This window comes from Rhinopithecus bieti, unplaced genomic scaffold (assembly GCF_001698545.2).
Source record: "Rhinopithecus bieti isolate Rb0 unplaced genomic scaffold, ASM169854v2 scaffold_28055, whole genome shotgun sequence".
Classification (NCBI taxonomy): Eukaryota; Metazoa; Chordata; class Mammalia; order Primates; family Cercopithecidae; genus Rhinopithecus; species Rhinopithecus bieti.
Window position 1 is genome coordinate 1,613,923 of NW_016812914.1, and position 18,312 is coordinate 1,632,234.

General features: G+C 54.3%; 2 protein-coding genes across 6 annotated transcripts in view; one reads left to right on the forward strand and one right to left on the reverse strand.

Annotated features, from left to right (window-relative positions):
• The window catches only part of FSD1 (fibronectin type III and SPRY domain containing 1), a 15,020-nt gene extending 6,909 nt beyond the window's left edge, over window positions 1–8,111 (reverse strand). For 2 of the 3 annotated variants that reach the window (XM_017847220.1, XM_017847222.1), the window contains exons 1-6: window positions 6,641–6,813; window positions 6,353–6,484; window positions 4,635–4,736; window positions 3,677–3,699; window positions 3,377–3,498; window positions 1,910–2,119 (exon numbers count right to left, since the gene is read on the reverse strand). In XM_017847220.1, the coding sequence (XP_017702709.1) occupies window positions 1,910–2,119; window positions 3,377–3,498; window positions 3,677–3,699; window positions 4,635–4,736; window positions 6,353–6,484; window positions 6,641–6,790 (739 nt within the window). In that variant the 5' untranslated portion in view covers window positions 6,791–6,813. Of the gene's footprint in view, window positions 1–1,909; window positions 2,120–3,376; window positions 3,499–3,676; window positions 3,700–4,634; window positions 4,737–6,352; window positions 6,485–6,640; window positions 6,814–7,942 lie in introns of those variants that run through there. The other variant, XM_017847221.1, reaches the window with a different exon arrangement.
• Window positions 8,112–10,581: 2,470 nt separating this feature from the next.
• Window positions 10,582–18,312, forward strand: part of TMIGD2 (transmembrane and immunoglobulin domain containing 2) — a 10,658-nt gene continuing 2,927 nt past the window's right edge. For 2 of the 3 annotated variants that reach the window (XM_017847223.1, XM_017847224.1), the window contains exons 1-2: window positions 10,582–10,667; window positions 15,119–15,478. In XM_017847223.1, coding sequence (XP_017702712.1) covers window positions 10,622–10,667; window positions 15,119–15,478 — 406 coding nt within the window. In that variant the 5' untranslated portion in view covers window positions 10,582–10,621. The remainder of the gene's footprint in view (window positions 10,668–15,118; window positions 15,479–18,312) is intronic. The other variant, XM_017847225.1, reaches the window with a different exon arrangement.

The following is an 18,312-nucleotide window of genomic DNA, read 5'->3' on the forward strand; positions in this document are numbered from 1 at the left end:
AGGTTGCAGTGAGCTGAGATCGCGCCACCGCACTCCAGCCTGAGCAACAGAGCGAGACTCCGTCTCAAAAAAAAAAAAAAAACCGGTAAGATGTGAGTCCACATTTCCCGGGTTTTATGCTAACTATGTGGGTCCTCACTGTACTTTTTGTTTTAGTTGTTTTGGCAATTTCCTGTGAATCTATAATTATTTCAAAATACAAAGTTACAAGAAAACAAAACCAAAAGGCGGAGGCACTTGGAGGAGGGATTTGAGGAATCCTATTTACAACAAATAAAAGGGGTGTGTTTATTTTGATTCTCAAGCGAAGGATAAGCCAATAGCTGTTCGTAAGCTCTCCTGGGGCTGGTGACTATTTCCCCTGCAATTAGCCAGCTCATGATTAACCTCGTATGCTAATTACAGATAACCAGCCGGCTGATTACAGCCCAAAAGCAGCTAAAGAATGTCAACAGTTAACCTGTCAGCCAGCCTCTCCCCGCCCCTGAGGGTTTCCCCGATCAGGATGGCTTTTTTTTTTTGAAACGGAGTCTCCCTCTGTTGCCCAAGCTGGAGCGTAGTGGCTCGATCTCTGCTCACTGCAGCCTCTACCTCCCAGGTTCAAGTGATTCTCACTCCTCACCTCCTGAGTTGCTGGGCTTACAGGCATCCGCCACCATGCCTGGCTGATGTTTTTGCATTTTTAGTAGAGACAGGGTTTTACCACACTGGCCGGGCTGGTCTTGAGCTCCTGACTTCAAGTGATCCACCCACCTCAGCCTCCCAAAGTGCTGGGATTACAGCGTGAGCCACCGCGCCCGGCCAGGATGGCTTTTTAATCTCATGAGGCTTTCCCCCTTCAGACCCTACCTCCAACAGCTGAGTGGATTCCTTGGGTTTCCCTCCCTCCCTCCCTCCGTTCCTTCCTTTTCTTTCTCTCTCTCTCTCTGTTTTGTAGAGACAGGGTCTCTCGCCCTGTTGCTCAGGCTGGAGTGCAGTGGTGCAGTCATGGCTCACTGTAGTCTCCAACTCTTGGGCTCAAACAATCCTCCCACCTTAGCTTCCCTTGGTAGCTGGGACCACTATGCTCTGGTAACTTTAAAAAAAAAATTTTTTTATAGATGGGCTCTTGCTTTGTTACCCAAGCTAGTCTCCAGCTCCTGGTCTCAAGCAATCCTCTTGCCTCAGCCTCCCAAAGTGCTCTATTACAGGATTGAGCCACCATGCCTGGCCAGCTTTCAGTTTCTTGTAACTGCCAAGGAGGACCCCAAATACTTGGAGGGTGAATCCAGAACGCTAGCTCCAGGAGGGAAAAGATTACTGTCTGCTTTGTTCCCTGCTCCGAGGACAGTACCCAGCTATTTGGGAGGCTGAGGCAGGATTGCTTGAGGCCAGGGGTTGGAGACCAGCCTAGGGAAATGGCAAGATCCCATGTCTAGAAAAATATATTATTATTATTATTATTATTATTTTTTTTGAGATGAGTTTCGCTCTTGTTGCCTAGGCTGGAGAGCATCTCGTGCGAGGGCAGAGCGTGATCTCAGCTCAGTGCTACCTCCGCCTTCCTGGTTCAAGCGATTCTCCCGTCTCAGCCTCCCGAGCAGCTGGGATTCCAGGTGCCTGATACCATGCCCAGTTAATTTTTTTTGTATTTTTAGTAGAGACGGGGTTTCACCATGTTGGCCAGGCTGGTCTTGAACTCCTGACCTCAGGCGATCCGCCCGCTTCAGCCTCCCAAAGTGCTGGGATTACAGGCATGAGCCACCGCACCCAGCACTGTCTCATACTTCTGATCTGCCTCCTCAGGCTGCTTCCAGACTCTGTGAGTTTTGGGGATCGTGCCCAAGGCCCCCAATGACTGATGGCGAGACGGCAGCCTGGAAGGGGTTGCTGTTCACAGCTGGGCGGAGCTGGCGCACGCTGCCCTTACCCGTCAGAGTGTACTCTGTCTGCCGGATACCCTCGATGACCATCCAGGGCTGGTCCTCCTTGAGACGGGGCGGGCCCTCGAAGTTGGTCCGCCGGTACTCCAGCACGTAGTGGTCAATCTTGCTGTCCTCATCGGGCATGCGCCACACCAGGGTCACACAGTTATCTGCCACCAGGGACTCAGCCAGGTCGATCACCGGCGCGCTGGGCACTGCCCAGGACGGAAGGGAGAGGGGGTCAGGGTTCTGTGCCTGGTGCAGGGGGCAGGGGGCTTGCTGCAGGGCCGCCCAACTACATGATGGACAATTCTGGGGGCATGGCCAATTTTGGGGGGTTCCACGCTTGCGGGGGGGTGGAGACTTTTTATTTTTTAGAGACAGAGTCTTTCTCTTGTCACCCAAGCTGCAGTCCACTGGCACGATCTTGGCTCACTGCAACCTTCGACTCCCTGGTTCAAGCGATTCTCCTGCCTCAGCCTCCCGAGTAGCTGGGATTACAGTCATGCGCCACCACACCCGGCTAATTTTTTGTATTTTTAGTAGAGACGGGGTTTCACCATGTTGGCCAGGCTGGTCTTGAACTCCTGACCTCAGGTGATCTACCTGCCTCGACCTCCCAAACTGCTGGGATTACAGGCGTGAGCCACCGCCCCCAGCCATGGAGACTCGAAGGTTCCATCAGCGGGCGGGGGTAGGGCTGAGCTTTCTCGGGATTCTATCATTTAGGGGCAGAATTATTCCAAATTCTCTGCCAATGAGGGATGTGGCTTTCTTTGAGGCTGCATCATAGACAGGTTGGGTTCTCAGCCCATTTCTCCTCGGGCGCATGGCCTTCTCAGGGCTCCACCCCTGTGGACAGGGTTTTCCCAGGAGCTACCATGTGGTGGGTATGCCCTTCTCATGGCTGTATCCAGGGAGGAGGTCTCGTGAGGACTCCACTCCCCCAAGGACATGGTATTCTCAGGGCTCCACCTTGGGGGACAAAGTTTTCCCAGGACCTCACCCCTTGGTGGGTGTGGCTTCCTGATGGCTCCACCCATGGGCGGGGCTTCATGAGAACCCTCCCCCAACAGGGTGTGGTGTTCTTATGGCTCCTTCCCTGGGGACAGAGTTTTCCCAGGACCTCACCCCCTGGTGGGTGGGGCTTTCTGATAGCTCCACCCATGGGCGGGGCTTGATGAATGCCCGCCCACCACAGGACATGGTATTCCCAGGGCTCTACTCCTGAGGACAGAGTTTTCCCAGGATGCCACTACCCAGTGGGTGGGGTCTTCCCATGACTCCACCCAGGGGTGTGGCTTCATGAGGACTCCACCCCCCACAGGGCGTGGAATTATCAGGGCTCCACCTCCCCCAGGTGGAATTCAGACACCTGGCCATCCACCTTACTCCAGGTCCTGTTTCAGGGCCTCACAGCCTCCCAGATCATTCCCCGGAAGTCCTGGCCCTCCAGTGCGTGCCCCTCTCACCAGGCAGGAACTTGAGTGCCTGTAGCATCTGCCGCTCTTGTGCGAAGTCCACCATGAGGTGACTCATGTTGTCACTGACCTTTGCTTTCAAGGATAGCCGGAAGGCAGGGGCCATGGTCACTCTGCGGGAAGGAGGTGGCAGACGTTGTCCGGGGGCCCAGGCCTGGTCATCTGTGGTGCAAGCGGGCCCCTCCCCAGGGCTCTTGTCCGGGGCTCTGGGCTGAGACACCCTCACCAGGCGGCCCCGTCTTCACACCAGGGGCAGGGAAGTGGGGTGGGGGCCAGATCCCAGCATCTTACCCATCTTTGATTTGCTTGGCAGCCTAGAGAGAGGAACAGAAGAACATTCAAAGATTTCTTTTTTTTTTTTTTTGAGACGGAGTCTTGCTCTGTCGCCCAGGCTGGAGTGCAATGGGGTGATCTCAGCTCACTGCAATTTCCACCTCCTGGGTTCACACCATCCTCCTGCCTCAGCCTCCCGAGTAGCTGGGACCTCAGGTGCCCGCCACCATGCTCGGCTAACTTTTTGTATATTTAGTAGAGATGGGGTTTCACCGTGTTAGACAAGATGGTCTCGATCTCTTGACCTCGTGATCCGCCTGCCTCGGCCTCCCAAAGTGCTGGGATTACAGGCGTGAGCCACTGCACCCAGCCTATAACTTTATTTTTTGTAGAGATGGGGTTTCACTATGTTGCCCATGTTGGTCTGAAACTTCTGGCCTCAAGCAATCCTCCTGCCTTGGCCTCCCAAACTGCAGGTATGACAGGCATGAGCCATTGCACCCAGCCTGAACGCTTTCTTTCTTTTCTTTTCTTTTCTTTTTTTTTTTTTTGAGATGAAGTCTCCCTCTGTTGCCCAATCTGGAGTACAGTGGCATAGTCTCCGCTCGCGGCAACCTCTGCCTCCCAGGTTCAAGCAATTCTCCCACCTCAGCCTCCCAAGTAGCTAGGATTACAGGCGCTCACCACCACATCCAGCTAATTTTTGTATTTTTAGTAGAGACGGGGCTTCGCCGTGTTGACCAGGCTAGTCTTTAACTTGTGACCTCAGCTGATCCACCCGCCTCAGTCTCCCAAAGTGCTGGGATTACAGGCGTATCCACTGCGCCTGGCCTGGACACTTTCTTGGTATCAGTATGTGCTTTTGCTAACTATCGCACGAGTGGGCTACACTTACACTAAAAATGTGCTTGTTCACCTGAAATGCGAACGTGACTGGGCGCCTTGTTCTTTACCTGGCAGTATCAGAGGCACCCACCTGAGGAAAGTCCTCGCTGTCCATGGCCTGGAGGGTCTGGTTGGCTGTCTCCAGAAGCTCCTCGGAGCTCTCCAGGGCCCGCGTGCAGGCAGCCAGCTGGTTCTGTGGATACCAGGCACCAAAGGAGGGGACAACTCACCCCACTGCCTCAGGCCCCCCGAGGGCTCCCCACCCCATTCAGAATCCAGGGTACCATGGCCTTCTCGAACTCCAGGTGAGAGACGGAGATTGCAGCCTCAAGCGCCCCAGCAAATGGGGCTGGGCTCCGGGAGCAGAACAGAATCCATGGGGAATTTCTTCCTTAAAAACTCACATAAGGCCGGGTGAAGTGGCTCATGCCTGTAATCCCAGCACTCTGGGAGGCTGAGGCGGGAGGATCACCTGAGGTCAGGAGTTCAAGACGAGCCTGGCCAACACGGTGAAATCCCATCTCTACTAAACGTAGAAAAAATTAGCTGGGTATGGTGGTATGCGCCTGTAATCCCAGCTACTCGGGAGGCTGAGGCAGAAGAATCACTTGAACCTGGGAGGCAGAGGTTGCAGTGAGCTAAGATTGTGCCACTGATCCAGCCTGGGTGACAGAGCGACACTCCATCTCAAAAAAAAAAAAATGAAACAAAAAAATACTCACATGAGCCAGGTGCAGTGGCTCATGCCTGTAATCCCAGCAATCTGGGAGGACAAGGCAGAAAGATTGCTTGAGCCCAGGAGTTCAAGACTAGTCTAGGCAACATGGTGAAAACCAGTCTTCACCAAAAAAACCAAAAATTAGCTGGGAGTGGTGGCACCTTCCTGTGGCCCCAGCTACTTGGGAGGCTGAGGTGGGAGGATCGCTTGAGCCTGGGAGGCGGAGGCTGCAGTGAGGCATGATTGCGCCACTGTACTCCAGCCTGGGTGACAGGACAAGACTCTGTCTCAAAACACAGACAAACCAAAAACTCACATGCCCAGGCCACACCCAGGCTCCAGGGCGCCAGATTGCCTGGGGACAGGAATCTGGGATGTCAGGAAATTGCCCAGGAGGTCTGGATGCAGCCTGTGTGACCCCAGCTTGGAGTCTGAGTGAGAGCCCATGGGAGCCATGGGTGGTGTATGAGTGGAAGTGATACCTTCAGATCTGGGGGGCCAGTGGGAAGGGCTGAGAAACCGGAGGCACTGAGTGAAGACAGAAGGGGAAGATCTGAGCCAGACCTGGGGACACCATGATGGAGAAGGGATTCAGAGAGAGCACAGGCAGGCTGGGCACAGGGGCTCACACCTGTCATCCCAGCAGTTTGGGAGGCTGAGGCGGGAGGATCACCTGAGGTCAGGAGTTCGAGACCAGCTTGGCCAACACGGTGAAACCCCATCTCTACTAAAATTACGAAAATTATCCCAGTGTGGTGGTGGGTGCCTGTAATCCCAGCTACTTGGGAGGGTGAGGCAGGAGAATCACTTGAACCCAGGAGGTGGAGGTTGCAGTGAGCCGAGATCTTGCCACTACACTCCAGCCTGGGCGACAGCGCGAGAGCGCCATCTCAAAAAAAAAAAAAAAAAAAAAAAAAAAAAACAGAGAGAGTACAGGTGGATGGAGGATTGATGGGGCCATGGACAGGGAGGGGTCAGGGGAGAGATCAGAAATTCAAGAAGCCCCCAGTTTTGGGAAGAAGATGAGAGGCCAGCTACGTTCTGTTGAGTAGGGGGGTGGATGGGGAGAGGAGGATGCCCCCAGCCCTCACCTGCAGCTCGTAGGTGCGGCTGGCACGGTCCTGTTTTATCTTCATAAGCATGCCGTCTTTCAGCTCCTCCAGGACGGAGAAGAGGGACTGGAACTCTGCTTCGAGGTCCTCCTGCACCTTCGCCGAGTTCGCCTGGGTCGGAACAGCCAGGATTAGCCAAAGCCCGTGTTCAGACGGGGAAACTGAGACCTCCCACAGGCATTAACAGCAATAGGCCAGTTCCTATGGCTGCACCCTCCAGCCTCCTGCCCTCCCCTCACCTGCCCAGGACTCCCCCACCACCTTCACCTCCACGTTCAGCAGCATCTGTTTCAGGGAATAGATAAAGCTCTGAATTTCTTCATTCTTCATAGCCAGGGTTGTGATGATCTTCCTCAGGGCCTCCTGCACCACCAGAAGTGTGGACAGACACAGGTGCACACACACGTACACACACATGTGCGCAAACAAGTACACACACGTGCACACACGTATACGCACACGTGTACACGTGCACACATATGCACACACACACACAAATGCACACACGCGTGCACACACACACGGCAGGCAGGTGAGTCCCTCAGCCTGGCCAGGCTCCCTGACCCACGCTCGCCTCCAGGGATCCAGAGAGGAGATGTGGGGGCCGCCACGCTCTCGAACTTGGGCACCAGCCAGGAGGTGAAGCTCCGGACTGATACAACTCACCTACAGCAGCTGGGCGCCCTAAGTTACCCCATATTACAGGAGAGGAAACTGAGGCTCACAGAGAACCTCTCAGGAAGGGACAGACCCTGGCCCGAAGCAGGTGTGCTTGAGCACAAAGGCTACAACTCCATACCTACATCCTGAAGGTGGGGCGTGAGGGGCTAGCCTGGGGACAGAAAACCCCGGAGGAAAAGGATGCCTGCTGGAAAATGGGCTAACCTGGGGAAAGGGTTCTCGGTGGAAGGAAAAGCCCCAGGGAGGTGGGATAGCCTGGGATAGGGGCTAGCCTCAGAACAGGGGTGAGGCCTACCTGGGGAAGAAGGACAAGCAAGGAGAAAGAAATTACCTGGGCAAAGGTGGAACCTGGGCGCCGGGGATGCGGAGGCGCCAGGTAAGTGGGGAGGGGCAGGGAGGTCTTGGGGAAGGGCAGGTTATTCTGGGAGGGAGGATCCTGCTCGGAGGGATCCAGGCTTCCGACTGGCTCCTTTTCCCCGGGGCAGGGTCGGTGGGGTCCGCACTGCGGAGCTGGCGGGGCGTCCTCCGAGGGTGGGGCGGGGGCCGGGACGCCTGGTCCGCAGCCAGGAAGGAGGGCGTGGGGGATGGGGTCAGGGATGGGACTGGGATACTGGGCAGGGTGGGGGGCTTAGAAGGCACACGTGCCGTGGGCCCCAAGCTCAAGATGGCGGGGGGGTGGCTGCGTCCCAAACTGTTTTTTTTTTTTTGTTTTGTGTTTTTTTTTTTTTTTTGTTTATTATTTCTTCTTGTCTTGGCGGTCGCGACGGGTGGGGCTTCGCCGCCAGAGCAGCTTGGGCGGAGGCGGGGAGGGAGTGGGCGCGCGGAGGACAACCTGTCGCCCCTCCCCCGCCCGAGCCCAGAGGCCCGCGCCCGCCCCACCCGTCCTACCCTCTGTTCTTCCGGCTGCAGCCCCAGCGTCACCCGGGCCCGGCCCGCGCGGCCCCGCGCACGCTGAGTCCCTAAGCTGCCTGTGCCGCGGCCGGTAGCCAATGGCCCGCCGAGCCCTCGCCGCCGCCGCGCCCCCGGTTAGCGCTCCATCACCGCGCGCACTGCGCAGGCGCGGCCGCCGCGGCCGTCTGGGAAATGTAGTTCCGCGCCGGCGTCGCCGGGAGCCCTCACGTCCAGCGCCTGGGGCTCACCGGGCGGTGTCGGTGGTGATATGTGAGCTGGAGAGAGCCTTGGATCAGAAGACAGGGGGCTCGACCCCCGGCCCTGCCGTGGGACCTCAGAATCATCTCTAGTGCTCCCGTGCCTCAGTTTCCTCACTTGTCCACTCACACAGGTTATCCATTGCTACTCAAATTGTCTAGCCCGCCTTCTCACGTCTTGCATTTACTGAAAATCTAAGGCTTTTGCCCAAGAAGGTGTTCAGCCTCCAATGCCTTGTTTCCATATTTCCCTATGTCACAACTGAACTCCTATACACCCCACAAAGCCCCAGGTTCCAACAGCTCCTCCAGAAGTCTCCGTGCCAGCCCAGGCGCGAAGCTAAGAATGTCTATGTCCCGCTTTGGAAGGACCTGGGACCTAATCTATCCAAGGTCCCTCCGCAGAGGGCGGGGGGAAGGGTGGAACTTCAGAACGTTCTGACTACGGGAAGGAGTGGGCAGGGGAGGCTGGGAGGGTGTGTATGTCTGCAGGGGAGGTGCAGGCACAGGCACCGCAGAACCTCACTGTGGTGGAGGGGAACGCTGAGTATGATGCAGGCCTTCTCCGTCCGAGTGAGAAAGGAGGTCACTCTGCAGTTGGGTCTGAGACATTGAGGTCTGTGGGTTCGCCACCTCCTCCCAGAAGGCACTACAGAATCAGGGGTGAGGGGTGCAGGGCTGGGAGGAACTCCAGAGCCCATGAACCTCCTCCACAGGACCCTCAAGCTTCTCCAGGCCATGTAATAGGACCCAAAGTTATCAACAGAAATCTATTTCTCTGAACCTCAAAGGAAGACTTTTTAAAATTAATATTATTCTTTTTTTTTTTGAGACAGAGCCTCACTCTGTCGCCCAGAGTGCAGTGGCGCCATCTCGACTCACTGCAAGCTCTGCCTCCCGGGTTCACGCCATTCTCCTGCCTCAGCCTCCCGAGTAGCTGGGACTACAGGTGCCCACCACCACGTCTGGCTAATTTTTTTTTTGTATTTTTAGTAGAGATGGGGTTTCACCGTGTTAGCCAGGATGGTCTCGATCTCCTGACCTCGCAATCCACCTGCCTCGGGCTTCCAAAGTGCTGGAATTACAGGCGTGAGCCACCGCACCCAGCCTATTATTCTTTTTTTAGAGACAGGGACTCACTCTGTTGCACAGGCTGGAGTGCAGTGGCACAATCATGGCTTACTGCAGCCTCCAACTCCTGGGCTCAAGCAATCCTCCTGTGTCAGCCTCCCAAGTAGCTGGGGCTATAGGCATGCACCATCACCCTGGGCTGGTTTTGTATTTTTTTTTTTTTTTTTGAGACAGGGTCTCACTCTATCGTTCAGGCTGGAGTGCAGTGGCAGGATCTCGGCTCCCTGTAATCTCCATCTCCCCAGTTCAAGCAATTCTCCTGCCTCAACCCCACTGAGTAGCTGGGACTACAGGCACCCACCACTAGGCCTAGCTAATTTTTGTATTTTTAGTAGAGACCGAGTTTTGCTATGTTGGCCAGGCTGGTCTCGAACTCCTCACCTCAGGTGATCCGCCTGCCTTGGCCTCGCAAAGTGCTGGGATTACAGGCCTGGGCCAGCATGCTCAGCCTGTATCTTTTTTTTTTTTTTTTTAATAGAGATGGGATCTCACTGTGTTACCTAGGATGATCTCAGACTCGGCTAAAGTGATCCTCCCACCTCAGCCTCACAAAGTACTGGGATTACAGGTGTGAGCTACAGCGCCCAGCAAAAGAAAGACATTTTGGGAGCAAAATAATTGAGGCAGGAACCCTGTCATTTAACTCACTGCTCAGGCTTAGGCCGCCTGCCCCTCCCCCACGGAGCCACCTGCTCTCACACTGTGTCTTCCTGTACCCAAATGTGTTTATGTAGAGCCTTCCAGAAAGTTCACAGGGGTGCATTCCCCCAACTCACTTACGTACACTGCCTTTCTTTTCTTTTTTTGTGAGACAGAGTTTCGCTCCTGTCACCCAGGCTGGAGTGCAGTGGCGTGATCTCGGCTCGCTGCAACCTCCACCTCCCGGGTTTAAGCCATTCTCCTGCCTCAGCCTCTCAGGTAGCTGGGATTACAGGCATCCGTCACCATGTCCAGCTATTTCTGTATTTTTAGTAGAGACGGGGTTTCATCATGTTGGCCAAGCTGGTCTCAAACTCCTGACCTCAGGTGATCCACCTGCCTTGGCCTCCCAAAATGCTGGGATTACAGACATGAGCCATGTCACCTGGTCTGTACACTGCCTTTCAGATAGGAAATGCATTGGGGAAACTGAGGCACGAGGCGGCAGGAAGTGGAGCCCCCAGCAGCCTGGAACACCGGACGTCTGCTGTCTGGCCCTGGGTGTCACATCTGTCTCTGCAGCGGGAGGCGGAGATTGTGGCAGGAAGTCTGTCAACTGGGAGGGGGAGAGGGGTCTGATGGGCCAGGAATGGGGTCCCCAGGTATGGTGCTGGGCCTCCTGGTGCAGTTCTGCGGTGAGTATCTGGGTCTCCCTCCCCTCCGAACCCACCTCTTGCTGTCATCCCCAGCTGCCTGCCCCCCAGCTCAGGACCCCTCTAAACTTAAGTCTCTCTACTCTGTCAGATAAGGCTCATCTCCCTCCGAGACTCAGAACCTGATGGAGGCTGGAGGGTTAAGGAAGGATCGTCTGAGGGCCGCTAGGATACAGTCTAAACCTTGCCCTACATACCAGCCTGGCCTGACCTCTCTCATCTCCACCCTCCGCGATGCCTTTGCTCCCTCCCCCTTGCTCCAGCCTGGAAGCTTTTCTTTCTCTGTTTCTCCAATGGGAAGGCTGGATCCAGCCCTTGAGCCTTTGCACCTGCTGTTCCAGCTGCCTAATACTCTTCTCCAGATCTCATGTCTCTACCCTCCTCTGCAACTGCATCGCAAATGAACTTCACATAACCTCACCTTCTCCGGGAGTCTAACAGACACGCCAGACTTCTCACAGCTAAAAGCAAACTTTGTACTCCAGCAGCAGCTCCCTCTGTGTTTCAAATTAAGGACAAAGGCTACTGCCCTTCACACATTTCCTCCGGTGAAAACCTCCATTCCTCTTTCCCTCTCTTCCAATTCCAGCCGCTTGCACTTTTTTTGTTGTTTGTTTCGTATTTTTTTGGTTTGTTTGTTTTTTGAGAAGGAGTCTTGCTCTGTCACCCAGGCTGGAGTGCAGTGACGCGATCTCGGTTTACTGCAACCTCCGCCCTCCAGGTTCAAGCGATTCTCTTGCCTTAGCCTCCCGAGTAGCTGGGATTACAGGCACAGGCCACCGCGCCTGGCTAATTTTTTTTGTATTTTTAGTAGAGATGGGGTTTCGCCATCTTGGCCAGGCTCGTCTAGAACTCCTGACCTCATAATCCACCCGCCTCGGCCTCCCAAAGTGCTGGGATTACAGGTGTGAGCCACCGCGCCCAGCCGTTTTTGTTTTTTAGAGATGGGTTTCACTATGTTGCCCAGGCTGGTCTTGAACTCCTGGCCTCTAGCGATCATCCAGTCTTGATCACCCAAAGTGCTGGGATAACAGGCATGAGCCACCATGCCCAACCAAGGTCTTTTTATTAAAACTTAAATTGGAGACTGAGGCAGGTAGATCACTTGAGTTCAGGAGTTCCAGACCAGCCTGGCCATGTTGGTGAAACCCCGTCTCTACTAAAAATACAAAAATTAGCCAGGCATGATAGTGAGTGCCTGTAGTCCCAGCTACTCAAGAGGCTGAGCCACAAGAATCACTTGAACCCAGGAGGCGGAGGTTGCAGTGAACCAAGATCATGTCACTGCACTCCAACCTGGGCAGCAGTGAGACCCTGTCTCAAAAAAAATAAAAACAAAACAACCAACCAAACAAACAAAAACTTAAATTGGACTATTTCTACCCTGCTTTCTGATTTTCCATCACACTTAGATTAAAACGTAAACTGCTTAATTTTCCTCACCTCTCCACACCACCCCAAGGCTCACAGGCCCTGCTCAACCCTTCCTCCTTCCCTCCTCCCTCTCTCCCCATCCTCACTCTGCTCCAGCCACACGGACCTCCTCGCTGTTCCTCCAACACGCCAGGCACAGTCCTGCCCCAGGGCTTTTGCACAGACTGTGCACTGTCTGGAATGCTCTTACCCTCCAATACCTTCCTTCTCACACTGGTTACCCCTTTCCATTAAGATCTCTGGTCAGGCTGGACACAGTGCATGTGCATGTAATCCCAGCAATTTGGGAGGCTGAGGTGGGAGGATCACATGAACCCAGGAGTGGTTTGTTTTGTTTTTTTGTTTTGAGACAGAGTCTCGCTCTGTTGCCAGGCTGGAGTGCAGTGGCACGACCTCAGCTCACTGCAACCTCTGCCTCCTGGGTTCAAGCGATTCTCCTGCCTCAGCCTTCCAAGTAGCTGGGACTACAGGTGTGTGCCACCACGCCCGGCTAATTTTTGTATTTTTAGTAGATACAGGGTTTCGCCATGTTGAGAAGAACGATCTTGATCTACTGACCTTGGGATCCACCCGCCTTGGCCTCTCAAAGTGCTGGGATTGGAGACATGAGCCACCGCACCCGGCCTTGTTTTGTTTGAGACAGAGTCTCGCTCTGTCACCCAGGCTGGAGTGCACTGGCACGATCTCAGGTTACTGCAGCCTCCACCTCCTGGGTTCAAGCGATTCTCCTGCCTCAGCCTCCTAAGTAGCTGGGATTACAGGCGTCCGCCACCATGCCCAGCTAATTTTTGTATTTTAAGTAGAGACAGGGTTTCACCATGTTGGCCAGGCTGGTCTTGAACTCCTGACCCCAGGTGATCCACCCACCTCAGCCTCCCAAAGTGCTGGGATTACAGGCATGAGCCACCTCACCCAGCCCATAAGCCCAGGAGGTTGATCCTGCAGTGAGCTATGATGGTGCCACTGCACTCCAGACTGGGCAAAAGAATGAGATGGAGTCTTTTTCTCTTTGATATGGAGTCTCGCTCTGTTGCCCAGGCTAGAGTGCAGTGGCATGGTCTCAGCTCACTGCAACTTCTGCCTCTCAGATTCAAGTAATTCTCCTGCCTCAGCCTCCCATGTAGCTGGGATTCTAGGCGCTCGCCACCACACCGGCTAATTTTTTTTTTTTTTGAGACGGAGTCTCGCTCTGTCTCCCGGGCTGGAGTGCAGTGGCCGGATCTCAGCTCACTGCAAGCTCCGCCTCCCGGGTTTACGCCATTCTCCTGCCTCAGCCTCCCGAGTAGCTGGGACTACAGGTGTGTATTTTTAGTAGAGACGGGGTTTCACCATGTTGGCCAGACTGGTCTCGAACTCCTGACCTCAGGTGATCCACCAGCCTCGACTTCCCAAAGTGCAGGGATTACAGGCATGAGTCACGGCACCCAGCCCATGAGCCCAGGAGGTTGAGGCTGCAGTGAGCTTTAATGGTGCCATTGCACTCCAGACTGGGCAACAGAGTGAGATGGAGTCGTTTTTTTCTTATATATGGAGTCTCGCTCTGTTGCCCAGGCTAGAGTGCAGTGGCGTGGTCTTAAAAAAAAAAAAAGGTTGGTCACAGTGGCTCACATCTACAATCCCAACACTTTGGGAGGTGTAGGTGGGAGGATCACTTGAGCCCAGGAGTTCAAGACCAGCCTGGGCAACATAGTGAGACCCCCCAACCTCTACAAAACCAAAAAAATTAGCCAGGCATAGTGATACGTGCCTGTAGTCCCAGCTACTTGGGAGGCTGAGGTAGGAGGATCACTTGAGCCCAGGAGTTCAGGGATGCCGTGAGCTGTGATGGTGCCACTGCACTCCAGCCTGGACCTTAGAGCCAGAGCAACTCTAAAAAAATAAAAAAATAAGTCACCACCTCAAGGAGGCCTTCCTTGATTACTCTCAATGAATAGATGTTTTCTGACCTCACTGGTGTCTTCTGTGGCCACTGTCATTCCTTTCCCCCATTGCAGTTCTCATTTCATGACTTCCTGTGTCTCTCTTACCCTAGATTGTCAGCTTCTGAAGGTCAGGGATTTTCATCTATTTTGGTCACCCCTGTGTCTGTGTCCCCCACACCCAGCATAGGGCCTGGCACATGCTAGGCGGTATTTGTGTAGTGGAGTACTGGAGACTATCTCAGAATTCCACAAGCTCTGAGCGACTTATACCCATTTTACAGATGGGGTTGTTGAGCCTCAGCAAGTCATGACCTTCCAAAGGTCATACAGACAGTGAGGTTCTTTGGGGTTTTTTTTTAATGTTTAATTTTTTTTTTTTTTTTTGAGACGGAGTCTCACACTCTGTCCCCCAGGCTGGAGTGCAGTGGCACCCGATCTCAGCTCACTGCAACCTCCACCTCCCGGGTTCACGCCATTCCCCTGCCTCAGCCTCCTGAGTAGCTGGGACTATAGGCATGTGCCACCACGCCCGGCTAATGTTTTGTATTTTTAGTAGAGATAGGGTTTCACCTTGTTAGCCAGGATAGTCTCGATCTCCTGACCTTGTAATCCGCCCGCCTCGGTCTCCCAAAGTGCTGGGATTACAGGCGTGAGCCACCACATCCAGCCTTTATGTTTAAGTTTTAGAAACAGGGTATTGCTTTGTCACCCAGGCTGGAGTGCAGTGGTGCGATCATAGCTCACCGCAGCCTCGAATGCCTGGGCTCAAGTGATCCCCTCACTTCAGTCTCTTAAATAGCTGGGAGCACAGGTGCACACCACTAAACCCAGCTACTTTTAAAATATTTATTGTAGAGATGAGGTCTTGCTATGTCCTCAGGCTAGTCGGGAACTCCTGGGCTCAAGCAATCCTTCCACCTCGGGCTTCCAAAGTGCTGGGACTACAGGCATGAGCCATGGCACCCGGCTTAGGCAAGTGAGGTTTCAAACCCAGACTGCCGGCTCACTAGGGGAGTGAGTCACACAGCCTCACATGCACACCGTCAGAAAGGTTGCCTTACCTCTTCTGTCTTCCAGCCCTGCAGGGAGCCTCAAGCCTGAGTGTGCAGCAGAGGCCCAACTTCCTGCAGGTGAGGCAGGGCAGTCGGGCCACCCTTGTCTGCCAGGTGGACCAGGCCCCGGCCTGGGAACGGCTCCGTGTTAGGTGGACCAAGGATGGGGCCATCCTGTGCCAACCATACATCACCAACGGCAGCCTCAGCCTGGGGGTCTGTGGGCCCCAGGGACAGCTCTCCTGGCAGGCACCCAGCCATCTCATCCTGAAGCTGGACCCTGTGAGCCTCAACCACAGCGGGGCATACGTGTGCTGGGCGGCCACAGAGATTCCTGAGTTGGAGGAGGCTGAGGGCAACATAACAAGGCTCTCAGTGGACCCAGGTACCGAAGAGAGTGGGGAGAGGGAGGGGCAGTGGGGAGGATCCTAAAATCTTAAGACTTTTGAGTCTCAAACTCCTAGAAATAAAAAGCTCTAAATTTTTCATATCAAACTTTTTTTTTTTTTTTTGAGGCAGAGTTTCACTCTTGTTGCCCAGGCTGGAGTGCAATGGCGGTGATCTCGGTTCATGGCAACCTCCACCTCCCGGGTCCCAGGACAAGCAGTTATCCTACCTCAGCCTCCTGATTAGCTGGGATTACAGGCGCGTGCCACCACACCCAGCTAATTTTTGTATTTTTAGTAGAGACGGGGGTTTCACCATGTTGGCCAGGCTGGTTCGAACTCCTGACCTCGTGATCCACCTGCCTCGGCCTCCCAAAGTGCTGGGATTACAGGCGTGAGCCACCGCGCCCAGCCCATAATCCAAGAATTCTAGAATACAGAATTGAAAGTCATCAGCCAGGCATAGTGGTTGATGTGTCTAATCCCAGCATTTTGGGAGGCTAAGGCGAGAGGATCACTTGAGCCCAGGAGTTGGAGGCTGCAGTGAGCTATGAGTGCACCACTGCACTCCAGCCTGGGCGACAGAGCCAGACCCTGTCTCTGAATAAAATAAAGCCATCAGCTGGGCATGGTAGCTCATCCCTGTAATCCCAGCACTGTGGAAGGCCTAGGTGGGTGGATCACCTGAGGTCAGGGGTTCGAGACCAGCCTGGCCAACGTGATGAAAACCCCCCTCTCTACTAAAAATACAAAAATTAGCTGGGCATGCTGGCGTCAGCCTGTAATTCCAGCTACTCAGGAGGCTGAGGCAGGAGAATCCAGGAGAGGGAGGTTGCAGTGAGCTCAGATCACACCCGCACCACTGTACTTCAGCCGGGGCTACAGAGCAAGACTCCGTCTCAAAATAAAAAAAAATAAATTATAAAAGCCATAGACTCTCAAAGTTGGGAGAAACCCTCCAGATAGCTCTCCAGACCAGCAACGCCAGCCGCCTCATTTTACAGAGGAGACAGGTGAAGCCAGAGAGGGCCAAGACATGTCTAGCGTTACGTACTAGGTAGGGGTGCACCCTGTGCACTGTCCCCTTTGCCATGTCCCCCACTTATGAACCCACCCTGGGCAGAATCAGGAAACCCAAGGTGATCCAGGCTTTGCCCCCTGCTCTGTGAGAGGTGCCTGTGGGCCCTGGGCCTCTGACCAGCCCTCTCTGGCAGAATGAAGCACCCAGCTCTCAGCCCCTCGAGATGCCCGTTCCTCTCCAGCTGGTAGGACCAGCCTGCTGGCAGGGACACGTGCCTGCCTCAAGGGAGGGGCGTGTTATGGTGTGTTACCCACCTCTCCCCACCCCTCCAATGTCAAAGGGGCCAATTAGCAATTAGAGAAGGCGGGGTGGTGGAGGCGCCAGGCTGTGCGTTGGCAGCTGCCAGAGAGCAGGGAACGGGCGCGGGTCCAGCCCCACACAGCTGGCTTCCCCACCCCCCCCACCAACCCTGAACAGCAGCTTGGCAGCCTCCAGGGATTGCCTGCCAACCTCAGAGGCTGCAAGAGGAGGGGGTTGGGGTGCTGGACCTTATCTTAATTGTGGCATTCACAGCCTTTAGCTGGGGTTCCTGTAAATTATACAAACCTGGATTCAAGCCTCTGTTTCATTTACTTGCTGTGTGACCTTCAGCAAGTGACTTGACCTCTCTGTGCCAGTTCCCTCGGCTGTCGAAATACAGTAAATAGTGTTTCCTCATCAGGTCGGGTGACTTTAGAGCAGTTATCGCTAAAGTGCTTGCTATAATCCAAGTGCAATGGCTCATGCCTGATATCTCAGCACTTTGGGAGGCCGAGGCGGGAGTATTACTTGAGGCCAGGAGTTTGAGACCAGCTTGGCCAACACGGCAGGACCCCATCTCTACAAAATATTCTAAAATTAGGCGGGCATGGTGGCACATACCCATAGTCCCAGCTACGTGAGAGGCTGAGGTGGGAGGATCACTTGAGCCCAGGAGTTGGAGGCTGCAGTAAGCTATGATCATGCCACTGCCCTCCAGCCGGGGCGACACAGAGCAACCCTGTCTCCAGAAAGACAAACAACAACAACGAAACAATGCTTAGCACAGGGCCTGAGACATAGTAAGTGCTCAAGGAAACTAAGTGTTAGGATCTCTGAGCTGAGGTGAGGCAGGGCTTTGTTCAAAGCTGGTCCCTGCTGCTGTCTGGGTAGGGGACCCTAGACAAGTGAATTAGGCTCTCTGAGCCTCGGTTTCCCAGTCTATAAAATGGGCATGACATGGAGTAGAGGCTCAAACAAAAACAGCAAAAACAACCAAACAGGATCCGGAGAGTGATAAATCCCAGGATAAAGATGGCGGAAGACGGAGTCTCGCTCTGTCGCCCAGGCTGGAGAGCAGTGGCACAATCCCATCTCACTGCAAGCTCTGCCTCCCAAGTTCACACCATTCTCCTGCCTCAACCTCCCGAGTAGCTGGGACTACAGGCGCCCACCACCACGCCTGGCTAATTTTTTTGTATTTTTAGTAGAGACGGGGTTTCACAGTGTTAGCCAGGATGGTCTTGATCTCCTGACCTCATAATCCACCCGCCTCTGCCTCTCAAAGTGCTGGGATTACAGATGTGAGCCACTACACCCGGCCTTCTTTTTTTTTTTTTTTTTTTTTTTGTCTTTTTTGAGACGGAGTCTCACTCTGTCACCCAGGCTGGAGTGCAGTGGCACGATCTCGGCTCACTGCAGCCTCCCCTCCTGGATTCAAGCGATTCTCCTGTCTCGGCCTCCTGAGTAGCTGGGATTACAGACGTCCACCACCATGTCCAGCTAATTTTATAT